The sequence below is a fragment of the Chionomys nivalis genome, chromosome 16 (genome assembly GCF_950005125.1).
Source record: "Chionomys nivalis chromosome 16, mChiNiv1.1, whole genome shotgun sequence".
NCBI lineage: Eukaryota > Metazoa > Chordata > Mammalia > Rodentia > Cricetidae > Chionomys > Chionomys nivalis.
The window spans coordinates 15952744-15967668 of NC_080101.1; the positions used below are offsets into that span (position 1 = coordinate 15952744).

Here is a 14925-nt window from a genome sequence, read left to right on the forward strand (position 1 = left end):
ACAGCTCAAGTAGCTGTTGAGGAAGCATCACCTGACTTCCGCCTCACTCACTCCTCCTCTCCCCCCCACTCCCTCACCCACCCCCATCTCTATTCTAGAGTGAAGTGAGGCCCGCTGCCCTTGCTGGCTGCTAGCCTCTGGAGGATCATACACACCCCATTCTGCCCAGTCGCTCTCCAGGGCTGTGCCCACAGGTGGAGCACTCACACAGTGGGGGGAGCACTCACAGTGCACATGGCCCTTCCCCAGGCCTTGTGCCTCCTCTTTTGGAAAAGTCAACATAGCCCCTTTTTTAGGAAATGTTGTTGAGTCCTCCAAGTGCATCTTCCATTCAGGTGATGGGGATGTAAAGATACGCTTCTGAGTGGAGTTCTAGCTAACCTGCTGGATAAAGAGGGGTTGGCAGTGTGTTCTGTAATTCTGCAAGTGGTCCCCAGCCCTGTGATTGGTCCTCCTCTCAAACCTTCTCAACTATCAGGCTTACCTTTGCTGTCTCTACATAGCTTTGCTGGCAAAACTACTCCAAGCGTTTTGTTTTATTTCTGGTTTTGTTTGCTTTAAAACATTTACAGGGAGGAGTGGATCAAAAGATGCCTCTTGTGGTCTCAAGGATCAACCCAGAGTCCCCTGTAAGTAGACATAGTCTATGCTACTTCCTGTGTTTGCTTTCCCCTAAGCCAAACAAGTTTCTATTTCTGGGTCCCATTCCTGGGTTTTATTTGATTGGTTGGATGGTTAGGTGATCAGCTCCTTGCTTGGCGTGATCAGTAGCAACGTGTAGTTGGTAATACAGACACAGACAGATGGAGGCCAAGAGTGGGACTCACGTTACCTACAACCGTGCTGGGCAGTATGGTTGCTGAAACTGCAGCACCGTGTCACCTGGGTCCTTGTTCTAGGTGCAGAACCTCTGGCCAGAGCACAGGTGCAGGCCCAGGCCTGTAGTCCTGCCTACCCTGGATCTGTCTGTAACAAGAGCCTTGGGTGATTGATGCATTTAACTTTGGGAAGTGCCACTCACGGGAAGGAAACTTGAGAGCTGCTTTTGGCTTGCCTCCAATAGAGATCCTTTGCCCCTTTCTGTGTACATATTTAAGGTGTAGCAGGTAGGTGAGTGGACTGCTGTCTTTCCTGGCTGTCGTGTGATGGCTTGTGTCTGTGAGAACACTGTCATGAGCGAGTCACTGTGCCTTCTCTGAGGGGACCACATGGACAGAGGGGTCACTCTTCAGTCCTCATAAAGCTTACCGCAGGGGGCCTGGGAAGCTGGTTCAGTGGGTGATGCTCTTGCCTCTCAAGCGTGAGGACCAGGTTCACATCCCCGGTACCCATGTAAAAGTCGGGGGGCAGCTATGATGGCTACTGTAATCCTACTGTGTGGGAGCCAGACGGGGGATCCCAGAGCAAGCCGGGCAGCAGGATTAGGTGAGCACAAACTGCAAGAGGACTGAGAGACGCTGCCTTCGTAATGGGGTAGGAAAGAATCAAGGAAGATACCATTGTCCGTGTCTGCATACATGCGGACACAAACACACATATACACACACACACACACACACACACACACACGGTTTTTTGGTGTTTTGGTTACTTGTTTTTTAACTTGCTATTTACCAGTTACTTTTCATTTGTGGTTCCTAGGGAGTAAGGCTTGCTTTCCCATACCGTTCTGTTCATCATCTTTCTGCAAAGTGGTTTCTGCCCCTGCTATAGGGCTGATTCTCCATTATAAGACAGACAAATGCTCATTCATAGCTGGCTAGGCACTTTCCAACAGTCTGTCCAATAAACAGAAGGTTAGAGGCATCGTTGAGTCATTTTAATCAGCACGGTGGGCTCCCGTGGAGAAACACTTCAAGAAACGTGACTTGTCGGTTGTGAAGCGTCCCACAGCCTGTATTCTGAGCCCCTTTAAAATCCCACCGCCAGCTGCTATGTCCACCTAGCAGCAGCGACACAAACGGAGACAGTGATACCCAGGGGAGAGGAGGTGAACTTGATCGCAGTCTCAGGTGTCTGGGATCAGGGAGAGGCCGCCTTCTGCTTCCCCTGGAGGCCAGCGCTATGGTAACAGGCTCACTTCCCTCCACCAGGCAGACACTTGCATGCCAAAGCTGAATGAAGGGGATCAGATCGTGCTGATCAATGGCCGGGACATCTCAGAGCACACTCATGACCAGGTGGTGATGTTCATCAAAGCAAGCCGGGAGTCCCACTCAAGAGAACTGGCCCTGGTGATCAGGAGGAAAGGTAACACACAGCCCCTGGGGACGGAGCCACAGGGACACAGCCATACAGGAGGAGCAGTCTTATCTGCCCAGTTTCTTTGTGTTCTGATTCTCTGAGACAGCTCCCACACTGTAGCCCAGGTTAAATGCCAATTTGTAGCAATTCTGCTTCCTAGGTGTTCCGATTATAAGCCTGGCACTCCATTCTGGGCTGCATGCTATGTTTTCTACAATAGGAGTCAGCGTTTGAAAATGAATTTTTTAACAACTAGGGTATCTGGCTTGTCAACACCATGAGCAGAAAAATATGAAGGTCTGTTTGCAGGGGCCCTGACTGCTCCTGGCCGGGCCTCTGGAGAGAGGCAGTCCCAGTACCACTTTCCATAGGCCTAGAACCCTGTAATTCTAACTGCCCAGACCCAGCTGGCTCACAGCCCACCCTTTTTAACTTGCCTGGCTCTGAAGGTGACTCACTAGGTCCTATCTTGTTTTTGCGTGTTTGTCTTTGACAGGGAGGGAGGCAAGGACCAGACTCTGCCTCCTGTACTGAGGAACCTCCAAGTTAGCCAGTCTTCCTTACCATTCCTCAGATATTACTGGAGCAGAGGTAGCCTAGACTCTTCCTCAGGACTCTTGTGTGGACTAAATGACATGCTTGGAGCACTGGGGAAATGGGAGTGTGCTGTGGCGATGTGAAGAAAGGCCTGTTGAATATCGTTATTTTACTGTTGCTGTTTTACTATACTAAGCCAAAGACCCCCAGCTAGGGACCGTGAGAGAATAAAGGAAAGACGGACACACAGACACAGGACAACTGGGCTCATGCAAGCTGTGTGCACGCTGGTAGATGGCACCAACCGCTTCCACAACCTAGAACCTCAGTGTGTTTACTGTGGACAGCACAGGGGAGGCGTTAGCTAGACTCTGTAGGCGGTGTCTTCTGGCAGCCATCTCGGGCTGTGAACATCTGGGAGGAGGAAGCTGCAATTGCTGGATTTTGTCCACGCTTTCCAGTCATTCATAAACACTCATACTTGGACTATGGGGTGGCTATGCCGTTCTGAGCCTGACCTGAGAAAGACTTGGCCAATTTCCCATGGGTCCAAGGCATTGGTTCTTGACATGGCTGTGCCTGTGACCACAATCCATATTCATTCAGGAATTTGTCTGCTCTTAATCAACTCCCTCGAAGCTCCCTCGGCTCCCCACACTTCTGTACAGCCATTATTATTATTAATATTAATATTACTACTGCATTTATCCTATCATTTTTGTATGTATGTGCGTGTGAATACTGTGTATACATGTACTTAGAGACCAAAGAACAACCAAGCAGTCAGTTTTCTCCTTCCACCATCTGGGTCCTTGCAATCAAACTCAGATTGTCAGGCTTATTGACAAGTTCCTCTACCCACTCAGCCATCTTGCTAGGATTATTTAATGAGGCAAGTGGGCCACCACCCCTGGTGTCCTGGGCCAGCAAGCAGAGTGACCATTGTCCCGTCTGTTGTGTCGGTTCCAGCTGTGCGCTCACTGGCCGAGATCAGATCCGAAGATGAGCTGAGTCAGCTTTTCCCAGAAACCATGTTTCCTGTGTATCCCGAGGGCGGGGACAGTCTGGAGGGATCCATGGAACTGCTGAAGAAAGGTCTGGAAAGTGGTACGGTGCTGATCCAGTTTGAGGTAAGGGGATCCCGGGGCCTGAGTCTCCCCCAGTTACTGTCACTCACCATGTGCCTCTGCTGCAATTGAGCAGCAAACGGCAAAGCTAAAACGTGATCCTCTCTCCTTGGCCAAGGGACTGTGGTTCAAAGGGCTCAGACAACAAAGTCTCAGTGAGGACCACAGTAAGACTTCTACTCCCCCAGGACTGATGAGGGCCCCCTCTCAGTCTCAGAATGATGAAGCATCAGGTGAAGGTCCAAGACCTCTCCCAGGTGTTCAGCTCTCCCACTGTCTTCTAGCAATGATCTATAGGCAGGGCTGGCCTGTCAGAAACAGAGAAACTCTGAACCTACAGAGCTTCCAGCAAGAGCACAAAACTCCCAGGACAGAAAATGGTGCCACACAGAGGGTGGTGGTATGTCAGCAATCTACCCCCAACTACACATGGGAATTTAGAGAGTTGGTATCACCCCGTGAGGGCAGTGTCTGGCCTTCCAAGACCACCAGACCACAGAAACGTAAAGTCCTCCCTGTCTTCTCAGGAAGGACGCATCTACAGTATACAGGATAATGCCCCTGTCTGCAGAAGCACCCGCAGAGGCCTTTCACACAACCCCCAAAAGCAAAGCTGCTTTCAAGTCGGTTTTATCCACCACTAGTCAAATGAAAATAGAGCGTGTTAATCGGCCTTGTGTGGAGGCGGAAGAGGGTAGTTGTTCATGCAGTGAACAGGTAAATGCATGGTGCCTCATGGAGGCTGAGGCAGGAGGATTGTTCGAATCTAGCCTGGACCACGTGGTAAGACCCTGGCTCAGAAAGGGGTTTAGGGTAGGGAAAGAAGAAGAAAGAATACCAAAGAACCTAGTTAACACTGTTAACACAGTTAACAATGCCACACGTGGTCTCGACTCACAAAATAAGATGAGAGGCTCTGAGGGAATTCAGGAATAGATCACCAGTTATTAGAAAAACCCTGGAAGGAAAAAGATGAGGGAAGGTGGGCAATTTGTCAAATGTATCTGACTGTGGAATGGCTCAGGAAGAGAGCATAGCACAGCTGGCAAGTGGGAAGGAATGCCGAGCAAAAAGCCTTAAGGAAAAGGCTCACCTTATGGTAGCCTAGGGCCCAGAATGTAAACCCAGCCAGAGCGGTATGAGCTGAACAGCAGTAGGAACCACTCCATGGGAGGAAAAGCAGAAGTGGCTCATTCCTCCCCTTCCACGCTCCCCGCACCACCACCACAACAGAGATTTCTCTGTTTCTTAATGAACTGGTTTCTGGACAAGGACGGTCAAAGCTTGCATCTTGTGGCAGTGGTATCTGAATGAGAAACTGTGACGTGAGCAGTCTGAAATAACTGAACTGAGGATTCAAATCCAGGCTCCGAGCTGGGAGGGGCGCGGGTGGATTGTTTGTTGATTCAGCCCCAATCTGAGGTACTTTGGGGGCGTGATGAGGGATGGAGAAAAGGCCCCTAGCCACAGGGAGCTTGCTGTTTAATTTTGGTATATTTAGGGGGCTGTATCATGAGACCAAGTAACGTTCAAGATTTTATAATTGTGAGTGTATGTTCCCTGGCGACTGGTAATTCCAGTTGATCAGAATATCCACAAGGAGGCACTGTGGGCTCTCCTTGGGAACTTGAAGCCGTGCTCTTTCCTTAACTAAAAGTCTTCTCTGGACTCTTGCTTCAACTTTGGTGTGTTTTTTACATATAGAAAGCCCCCATAAGGGTCTCCTTGAAATGATTTCATCAGCTTCTACAAGTATTTTCTTTTTCCTCACTAGAAGTCCAATGCACCATCCATTGCACCACAGAGCCACCTTTTAAAGTATTTCTTAAAGGGTGAGCTTGTAGCCACTTATATGAAAATCACGTGGGGAGCCAGAGACCTAGCCCACAACTGCCAGGCATGGGCGTTTCAACAGAGTCGCCTGAGAGTTAGTGTGTGCCGGGGGCACTAATTTATTATTAGCGCATGATTGGAGGTGGGCGTGTACTGCAGTGTGCATGGAGAGGCCAGAGGACAGCCTTGTGAAGGCATTTATTTTTTTTTTTTTTTGGTTTGTTTCTTGAGACAGGATTTCTCTCTGTAGCCCTGGCTGTCTTGTAACTTGCTCTGTAGACTAGCCTGGCCTCAGACTCAGAGAACCTCCTGCCTCTGCCTCCTAAGTGCTGGGATTAAAGGCCTTCACCACCGCCACCTGATTCTTATATGTGGGTTTTGGAGACTGAACTCAGGTTGCCAGATTTCTGCATCAAGCACTTCTCCTGTCCTCATTTGAAGTGTTGAAGCATCAATTAATCCCAGAGAAGAAGGCAGAAATGGTATTAGGCCTGCTGCCTGCTACTGGCTCTCCCTGCCCTCCAGAGGATGCCTTAAGAACATGCACAACTGGGCAGTGGTGGTGAACGCCTTATTTCCAGCGCTTGGGAGGCAGAGGCAGGTGAATCTCTGAGTTTGAGGCTAGCCTGGTCTGCACAGCAAGTTCCAGGACAGCCAGGGGCTATATAGGGAAACCCTCTGTCTCTTTAAAGCACATTTGCGGTTTACACTTCAGTCCGGTGCACTTATTTCATATTCTAATAAACTCTTTAAATAATGTCATATTGAAGTCAAAGATACTGACTGGATAAGACAGGTCTAATCTGCAGTGAAGTGCTGGGATCCCAGAGCTCCCTGGGTGTCCCTCACTGCCCCTTAAGGAGCCCTAGGTGCCTGGGAACATCATGTGACCCAGCCATCTCAGGGTAGGAGGTTGTCTTCCAGCACTAAGCAAAGTGAGCCGAGGGAAGCCAGACACACAGGAAACTCCCAGGAAAGGCAACCTTAGCGAGCCCTCGCTGTGTCCAGGGCAGCGGCTTCTGTAATTCTCACGCTGTATTTCTACATATCCCTCTGTAATTTCTGTCTATCACTCTGTAATTCTCACGACGCCCCTGTTAGGGCAGTTTCATCCCCAGTGCCCAGGAGGAGGAGAATCTCAGTTAAAGGGCTCATAGTAGAAGTCCAAGAGCCTGACGGGAGTCCAGGCAGGGTACCAATACCTCGAGCTTATCCTTTTAACCACCATGTACACGGGCTTAGGAAACTGAGATGCCCTTGGCCTGTGAAGTTGTTATTAGAGGCATACACGTCAACGCTATCTGGGAAGCTGTCTAGCCACATGGAGCCAGACAGACTTTAAACTCTGACTCTTCCCCTTACCCTCTTCCCTTAACCTCTATGGCCCTTGTCTCCTCATGTGTAAATTGGGTGTCTCCTAAATTGATTGTAAGGAGTGGACGAGATAAATATTTAATGCTTTATCTGGCCCGTAATAAGAACACTATAAAAATTAATAGCTGTTATTATTTATAAACCAAGAAAGGCTTCAAGAGCATGCCCAGCCTGCGTAAGGTATCATCACTTGGCACTGAGCTTGGAGCCCTGGGCTGTAAATTCCAGAGGCATGACTGTCTGAGTCCTCTCCCATCCTCCAGTACCTTGACAAGTGGGCTGCTCAGCTGGTGGCGGCTGTGCTCTGTGAACAACTGCATGAGAAAGATCTTGGTTCCCAGCAGGCAGTCATACTGCCTCCTCCGTGACACAAAGCTCCTGCGTGAGGCTTGTGGTCTGCAGACAGACCTCCCCACCCTCACTCTTGTAAAGCTTGCTATAAACATCCTTTTTTTTCATTAAGAGAATTCCTTCATCCGTTTCTGTGTCTTCCAGTAAACAGAAGGCATTTATTTGGTTCCCGTTTTACCAGAACAACCATGATAACTAGCAATTCTGAAGCACTTTGCCATCTACTGAGTGCGTCTCTCCTGCTACTGCATCAGCCCTCACTCCGCCTGTGAAATAGATATGGCAGGAATTATTAGAATCAGTCTTTGTATTCTTTTGGTGCTTAAGATTGAATCCAGGACGTCTGCCACGCTAAGCATATACTCTACCACTGAGCCCCAGACTACTCTTTTAGAAGTGAAGAGAAGGCGGTTCAGAGGTGTTCAGGAACTCATCCCGCGCACACACCTTGTCAGGGGTAGACCTGGAATTAGATCCGTACTGACAGTGCAAATCTGGGGCTAGAGAGATAGCTCAGCCATTAAGAGCAGACACTGCTCTTCCAGAGGACCCAAGTGCAGTTCCCAATGTCCATGTTGGGTGGCTCATAATTTCCTCTAACTCTCGATCCAAGACATCTGACTTTTCCTCTTCTAGCCTCCACATGCACTTACACATATGTGCAAAGCATAACATGGACACACATGAACATAACTAAAAAAAGACAAAAGGTTTTGTCTAAATACAAAAAAATCTAAAAGCTAAGTATACCTGGGTGGGTATCAGACACCTATTGTCTGAGTTACTGGGGACCCTGAAGCGAAAGGAACACTGAATCCCAGGAGTTTTGAGATCACTCTAGACGGCATAGCAAGACCTTGTCTTGAGTACACACTTAAAAGCTCAATCACTAGCTGGGCGGTGATGACAAAGCCTTTAATCCCAGCACTCAGGGGGAAGAGGCAGGCAAATTGAGGCCAGCCTGGTCTACACAGAGAGTTCCAGAACAGCCAGGGCTATGCAGAGAAACCCATGTCTCAAAAAAAAAAAAAAAATTAAAAAAAAAGCCTCCAATCATCAGTAGCTCATGCTTACTGGGTGTGACTGACTCAACTCTTTCCCACCTTGCTTCTTTCTGGCCTACTCTTAGCTACTTTCGCCTTGGAGACCTGTGGAGTTCAGTTGATAGAAAATGACCATTGCAAGGGATTAACCTCTTCCCTGGATGAACGGACAGGGGATGGTTAAGTGGGTTAATGGATTGACAGATGAAGTGATAAATGGATGGGTGAGGAAGATGGATGAATGGGTGGGTGGATGGATGGATGGATGGATGGATGGATGGATGGATGGATGGATGGATGGCAGATAAGGAACAGTATTCACAAGAGACCACTGAGGGTCCTTCCTACCCCATCTAACTTTGCCCATTACCTCACATCATTCGTCTTTACCAAAACAAAAAATCATCTCCGTCTGACCCCTGTCTCTTAATTGGAATTACCCATTAGGGTCAAAACAAGTGACTCACTGACTCCTATGATAATTTCAGAATTTATATCTGGAAGGGTCAGGGTAGCTCATCAAGGCTTCATCAGAGATTCAGATCAGTACATGTTGCAATTAGCAAGGACAATTGTACCTTCAAGACTTGATCTGATCCCTGGAAAGACTCTGTTTCTGTCCGATGTGGTGATACACACCTGTAATCAGGAGGCTGAGCAGGAAGATGGAGAATTCTTGGCCAACCAGAGTCACATGCCTCATGCAGGCAGGCATGGCTCTGGAGTAGTAGCTGAGAGCTCACATTTTGAGATACAACCTCAAGACAGAGGGACACTGGGAATGTCTTTTGAAACCTCAAAGCCCACCCCCAGTGACACGCCTCCTCCAAGAAGGCCACACCTCCTTATCCCTCCCAGATTGTTGCACTAACTTGAAGTGCGTGTTCAAATACATGAACAGATGAGGGCGCTCTCATTCAGACCACCACAGCTACATTCAGGTCATTTAACAAAAGTGACTTTGTATCTTATTATCCTCTCAACAGGTCATTACTACTGAGATACAGGTAAAATCATTTGATAAATAACACCTTAGGCTGGGTTTGAGCTTGTTGCTAGAGCACAGTTGATGGCATTTACATTTCTGTTATTTGAAAATATATCCATCTTCTTACCTATAGAGGCTGGCTCATATTCACTGAATTGAATACCTCCACAGAGCTAATTGGTTAGAAGAAAAGTGCCATTTAGATAGACGTGACTGGCTTGTGAGCTGTTCTGCCTGACAGCACCTCAGTCAGGCCAGAACCTCCAGTAAATCACGAGTTCATTTCTGGAGTGGACTCATCATCTGTAAAAGCTCTGGGTATTTGGAGTCGGTTCAGCAGCTTCCCTTAGATTGGTGGATGCTGAGAATGCCCAGGTTCTTGGAGAGCTGGCAAATTCAAAACATCCCGTAGATGTATAAGAAATACAGTACCGCCGGGCGGTGGTGGCGCACGCCTTTAATCCCAGCACTTGGGAGGCAGAGGCAGGCGGATCTCTGTGAGTTCGAGACCAGCCTGGTCTACAAGAGCTAGTTCCAGGACAGGCTCCAAAAACCACAGAGAAACCCTGTCTCAAAAAACCAAAAGGAAGAAAGAAAGAAAGAAATACAGTACCGTTGTCATGATCCCGAATCTCCATGTTAACTCTCCTCTGGTAAATTCTATGCAGTTTGTCTAATGAGAGAAACAGGCCTAACAGATACCAGATTACAAAACAATACAGTGCCCAGAAATACAGCTGAGGGTGAGTGTTCAGCCTCCCCCTTCAAGATGCAAAGCCGTCTTAATTGAGGATGTTGGCTATAGCTCGGTGAACCGACCAGTCTCTATTCCTGCAGGGCAATACGTATCAGAGCCATTGCAAATATGCTCAGAAGCTGTAATTCTGTTCGCAGATACTTATCAGAGTAAAAAGACTCTGGATTGGGCTAACAACAAAGTAGACTAAAAAATAAAATAAATTATAATAATTAGATTATTGAGCCATTAAAAATCATTGGAGTAGAAAATATCTTACAGTATTGGAAAAGAGATACCATGTAATAACGAGGATGAAACAGGCTTTTAAGTTGCGGCAGGGTTTCCAAGAGTGCTCGCAGGCTATGAGATCCTGAGATCTTTCAGTATAAATTAGCTTGGGAAATATTTGGCTGCTCAGAATTAAAGAGGTTTATGCCTCATAGGACTTGTCTTGTTAGAGATTTGTAAAACACGGGGTAAAGAAAATTGATATTGAAATCTTTTCTGAGGAATATCATGTTAGCTTTTTGTTGCTGGGTCAAACGCCCAAGACAAACAGTAGGAAGGGAGGAAGGATTTGTTGGGGCTCGCGGTTTCGGAAGTCAGGTCCACGATGGCCTGGCTCTGTGGTTTCTGGGACCTGTACTGAAACAGACCATCACTGTGCAGGGCACGGAAAGCAGAGCTGCTCTCCTCAGCAGGCAGAGGCAGAGAGGGGGATGCTTTAATTTTTAGCAGTAGTTGTATGTGTGGAGAACTGTCCCTTTAAATGAAGCTACGATATCGGGATCCGTGTTCCGCTGTGGGGATGTAGTCCCAACATAATTAATTAGTCTTGCTCTTCAGCAAAGTGTATGCTTCATGCCATTGAACTGGAGGAAAATGTAGTTTTAGACTAATTGAGGTGAGTCAGAATTCCTCCTCTCCATCCCCCCACACTTGCCAAAATTTGCTGTAAAAATAAGGTTTTACCCGGATCCATTGTCTGTGACTCAACCCCTAGCTGCCTTCTTTTCTTTACACATTCTCGGGTTTGGATAGATGTAAGGCTTTAGCTGACTTGTCCTACCAAGATAGGATTTCTTACCGAGGTTTCCTTTTGCTGTATAACATAGGATCATTTTGAAGTGTTAAGATTGGGAGGTCTCACCAGGCAGTAGTGGTGCCCGTCTTTCATCCCAACACTCGGGAGGCAGAGGCAGGCGGATCTCTGAAATTCAAGGCCAGCCTAGTCTACAGAGTGAGTTCCAGGACAGCCAGGGATACACAGAGTAATCCTGTCTTGAAAACCAAATAAAATAAAATTAATAAATAGTGGGGGGGGGATCTGCAATGAAGACAGCTGTCATTAGGATATGCTTTCGGATCTTCATAGCAGTGGGGTTTGGGGGCCTTGGTGCTGTTTTTCTAATTCGTGTATTTTTCTGGTAGCAACTCTACAGGAAGAAGCCAGGCTTAGCCGTCACGTGTGCAAAGCTGCCTCAGAATCTGGATAAGAACCGATACAAGGACGTGTTGCCATGTGAGTATCCGGCCCGACGCCTCCTTCCCCCCTCCATGAGATAAGGCCTCCCTTTGAAAACAGATTGTCTGGGATTCTGGACGGGTTTTCAGTGTGTCTGTAAACACCACTGTCTTTATTGCAGCCGTCTCAGACTCAGAACAGCTGGGGAGTAGTCCTTATGCTAATGAGACAGGAGCTGCAGGTGGGGCTGGGAAGTGAACCCCTGTTTACTTGGGATGATAAAAATAACCACTCAGAATAATGGGCAAATTTTTTTCTCTCCGGCAGATGACACCACCCGGGTATTATTGCAGGGAAACGAAGATTATATTAACGCAAGTTATGTGAATGTAAGCTGGGAATCTGGGGGCTGCAAAAGAACACATTGATCCTAGTAATGAGAGTGGGGACAGCATGGGGGGCTTTGCCCATGACAAAGCACGCTCCTGTTCTCTCCATCGTTCTAGTGCAGGGGCTTTATGAGAAAATGGGTGGTCTCACTTTACAGGGGAGCAAAAGCAGGTTCACCGTATAGCTTGAAAAGCCACGAACCTTTGAGAGATGAATCCAAACACATTCTAATTCCACCATCCACCTGCTGATGGACTGGGCCATTGCCATTTCTGTGTTTCTTTCTGCTGGTGGTATGTCTGTAACTTTCTGTGTTTTGCCTTCATATTATCAGTGTCCCCTGCCTACCAGTAAGAAAAAGTCGTCCTCCATAGATATAGGGCAAAAGAGGAAAAAGGGAAGAGGTTGCCCGTCATGGGTGACACACTCATCATGGCGCAACGTACCCAAACATAGATTTCTCCCTTTATAGTTAGAGTCAGCAAATTTTTCCAGTAGTGGACCACATTGAAAACCACTTTCAGGTCGCCAGATGGTAGGACTGGTCCCTGGGGCCATCGCGGGCTAATCCATGACCTTGCAGAACTGCCCCCCCCCCCGCCCCCGTGAACACTGGTGTAATCAGCAGTTCCTCTGCTCCGTTCACATTACTATCAAATCCGGAGATGGCTCTGTGCCGCAGTTTCTTTTTTTCTTGCTGTGAGTGGATAAGATCTTTGTCAGGGATGATTCAGATAGCTGTTAGAAAAGTATAGAATGGAGACTCGTGCTCGCCTTGGGTGCGCTGACAGTCTGTAACACCTCGCCTTCCTCCCAATAGATGGAGATGCCCGCCGCTAACCTTGTAAACAAGTACATCGCCACTCAGGGCCCCCTGCCACACACCTGTGCCCAGTTTTGGCAAGTTGTCTGGGATCAGAAATTGTCTCTTGTGGTCATGCTGACAACGCTCACAGAACGAGGGCGGGTAAGTAACTTGATTTCCAGTTCCAGTGTGTGGAGATGGTGCTTTGTAGAACATGAATCTCAGGACAGGAAAGGGTCTGCTGGTGACTTGTACATCTCCAAGTGGACACCTGCAGGGATGAGAAACTCAGCCTCCTCTTTGCCACTTCTTATGTGGATCTATTAAAGCAAGCAAGAAGGGCTGAAGAGATGGCTCCGCGGTTTAGAGCACTGGCTGTTCTTCCAGAGGACCAGAGTTCAGGTCCCAGCCTTCATGTGGCAGCTCACAACCATCTGTAACTTCATTTCCTCTTCTGATTGATCTTTATGAACACTAGCACATACATGGCACACAGACATGTACCGAGGCCAAACGCTCATACATGTAAGATAGTAAATCTAAAAATAATTCTTAAAAAGACAAGCTAAACAGCAGTACTTCTCCCTTTACCTCACCTGCCCACCCCTGTGCTGCCTGTGGTTCTGCTCACCACGTGGGATCGGTATCTCACCTCACACAGTAAGATTGTAGTCTGCAAAGGCGATGTGTCCTTTCCCTCTGATATGCACACCTTCGACTCTTGGCAACTTTATCCAGCCCTAGGCCAGACGGGGCTGAAAACGGTTCCTCCTGATGAAGTTACCAGCCTTTCTGACCTTGGCGTTCCTCGACTGGCGACTGGCGGCTGAGACGGTGATAGCGCCCATCACCCTGGGGGACTGGAGAAGGCTGGGCAGTCTCTATAATGAGCTCAGCGGACTGTGTGTTTCCAGTGTCCAGCAGACGCTGTCATGGTCGTTTGGATTTAGCTCTTTCAGCTGCCTTACTTCTCTGTCTCAAACGAACAAACAAAATAAATGTAAAACCCTGATATTAACGGGTGGAGGTGGAGCACTCATTTAATCCCAGCACTCAGGAGGCAGAGGCAGGTGGATCTCTGGGCGTTCAAGACTAGTCTGGTCTACGAAGTGATTCCCAGGACAGGCTCCAAAGCTATAGAAAAATAGCTCAGAAAAAAAAATAAAAAATTAAAACACACACACACACACATACACACACCAAAAGAACCACTGATGTTAAAGTCCAAGTGTTCTTTCCCGAGCCCTGTATCTGAGGCCAGCCACACTTACCTCCTTTTCTATTATGTATTGTGGAGTTAGGGCTAAAAATGTGAGGGACAGAATGTTCAAGTGATCCTAGACCTGGGTTGAGGCTTTCTTAGTGGCACAATGAGTCACGTGACTGCCACAAACAAGGCTCTGCCTCCAGACCTGGCAGCCTCCGATTCTGGTTTGTTGTTGATGGCAGAGAGTCTATGCTCTGCCTGCCTTTGGTACTTTGGGTGCCCAGACTCTGTGTTTCCTATGGAGCCGTTTGCAAAGCTGATACTCCGCTGTCCCCTGAGGTCTTTGAGTTCATGATGTCATTCCTCCGAGCTGACACCTGAATCCGCCCAGTGACTCAACACCGTCACGGTCTTGGTCTTGCTGGTGTCAGGCTTCTTGCTGTTTGAAAGCTCCCTCCCACCCTTCCAGCTAGACAGTCCTCCTTCTCCTCAGAACAGGGAGCCCCTGAAGGAATGGCAGGTGACCCATGATCAGCTCTGGTGGCAGCCCCTCCCTCCCTCCATCTGTTTGTTCTAGGTCAGGAACAAAAGGTCCTTTCTGTGACCCGAGAAATCTCACCCTCATCCATCCGCTCTCCCAGAGCCTGCCCGTCCAGCCCCAAGCCGCATCTGCCCTTTCCTGCCACCTGAGGTCTCCTTGTCTCCCTCTTCTTCCTAGTGTCACTCACCAGCCTGCTTCCATGTGTTGGAGAGTCCCAGGAGGCCCACCCATCCCTTCAGCATCTCGGGCCTGGGCAACTTACTCTGCCCTTCATCAGTAGT

The 14925-nt window shown here is 48.2% G+C and overlaps 1 protein-coding gene across 9 annotated transcripts in view; it reads left to right on the forward strand.

Annotated features, from left to right (window-relative positions):
• Window positions 1-14925, forward strand: part of Ptpn3 (protein tyrosine phosphatase non-receptor type 3) — a 108460-nt gene that overhangs the window by 83713 nt on the left and 9822 nt on the right. For 8 of the 9 annotated variants that reach the window (XM_057790370.1, XM_057790376.1, XM_057790373.1 and 5 more), the window contains exons 17-22: window positions 573-629; window positions 2094-2250; window positions 3751-3911; window positions 11668-11758; window positions 12029-12090; window positions 12912-13058. In XM_057790370.1, the coding sequence (XP_057646353.1) occupies window positions 573-629; window positions 2094-2250; window positions 3751-3911; window positions 11668-11758; window positions 12029-12090; window positions 12912-13058 (675 nt within the window). Of the gene's footprint in view, window positions 1-572; window positions 630-2093; window positions 2251-3750; window positions 3912-11667; window positions 11759-12028; window positions 12091-12911; window positions 13059-13634; window positions 13876-14925 lie in introns of those variants that run through there. The other variant, XM_057790379.1, reaches the window with a different exon arrangement.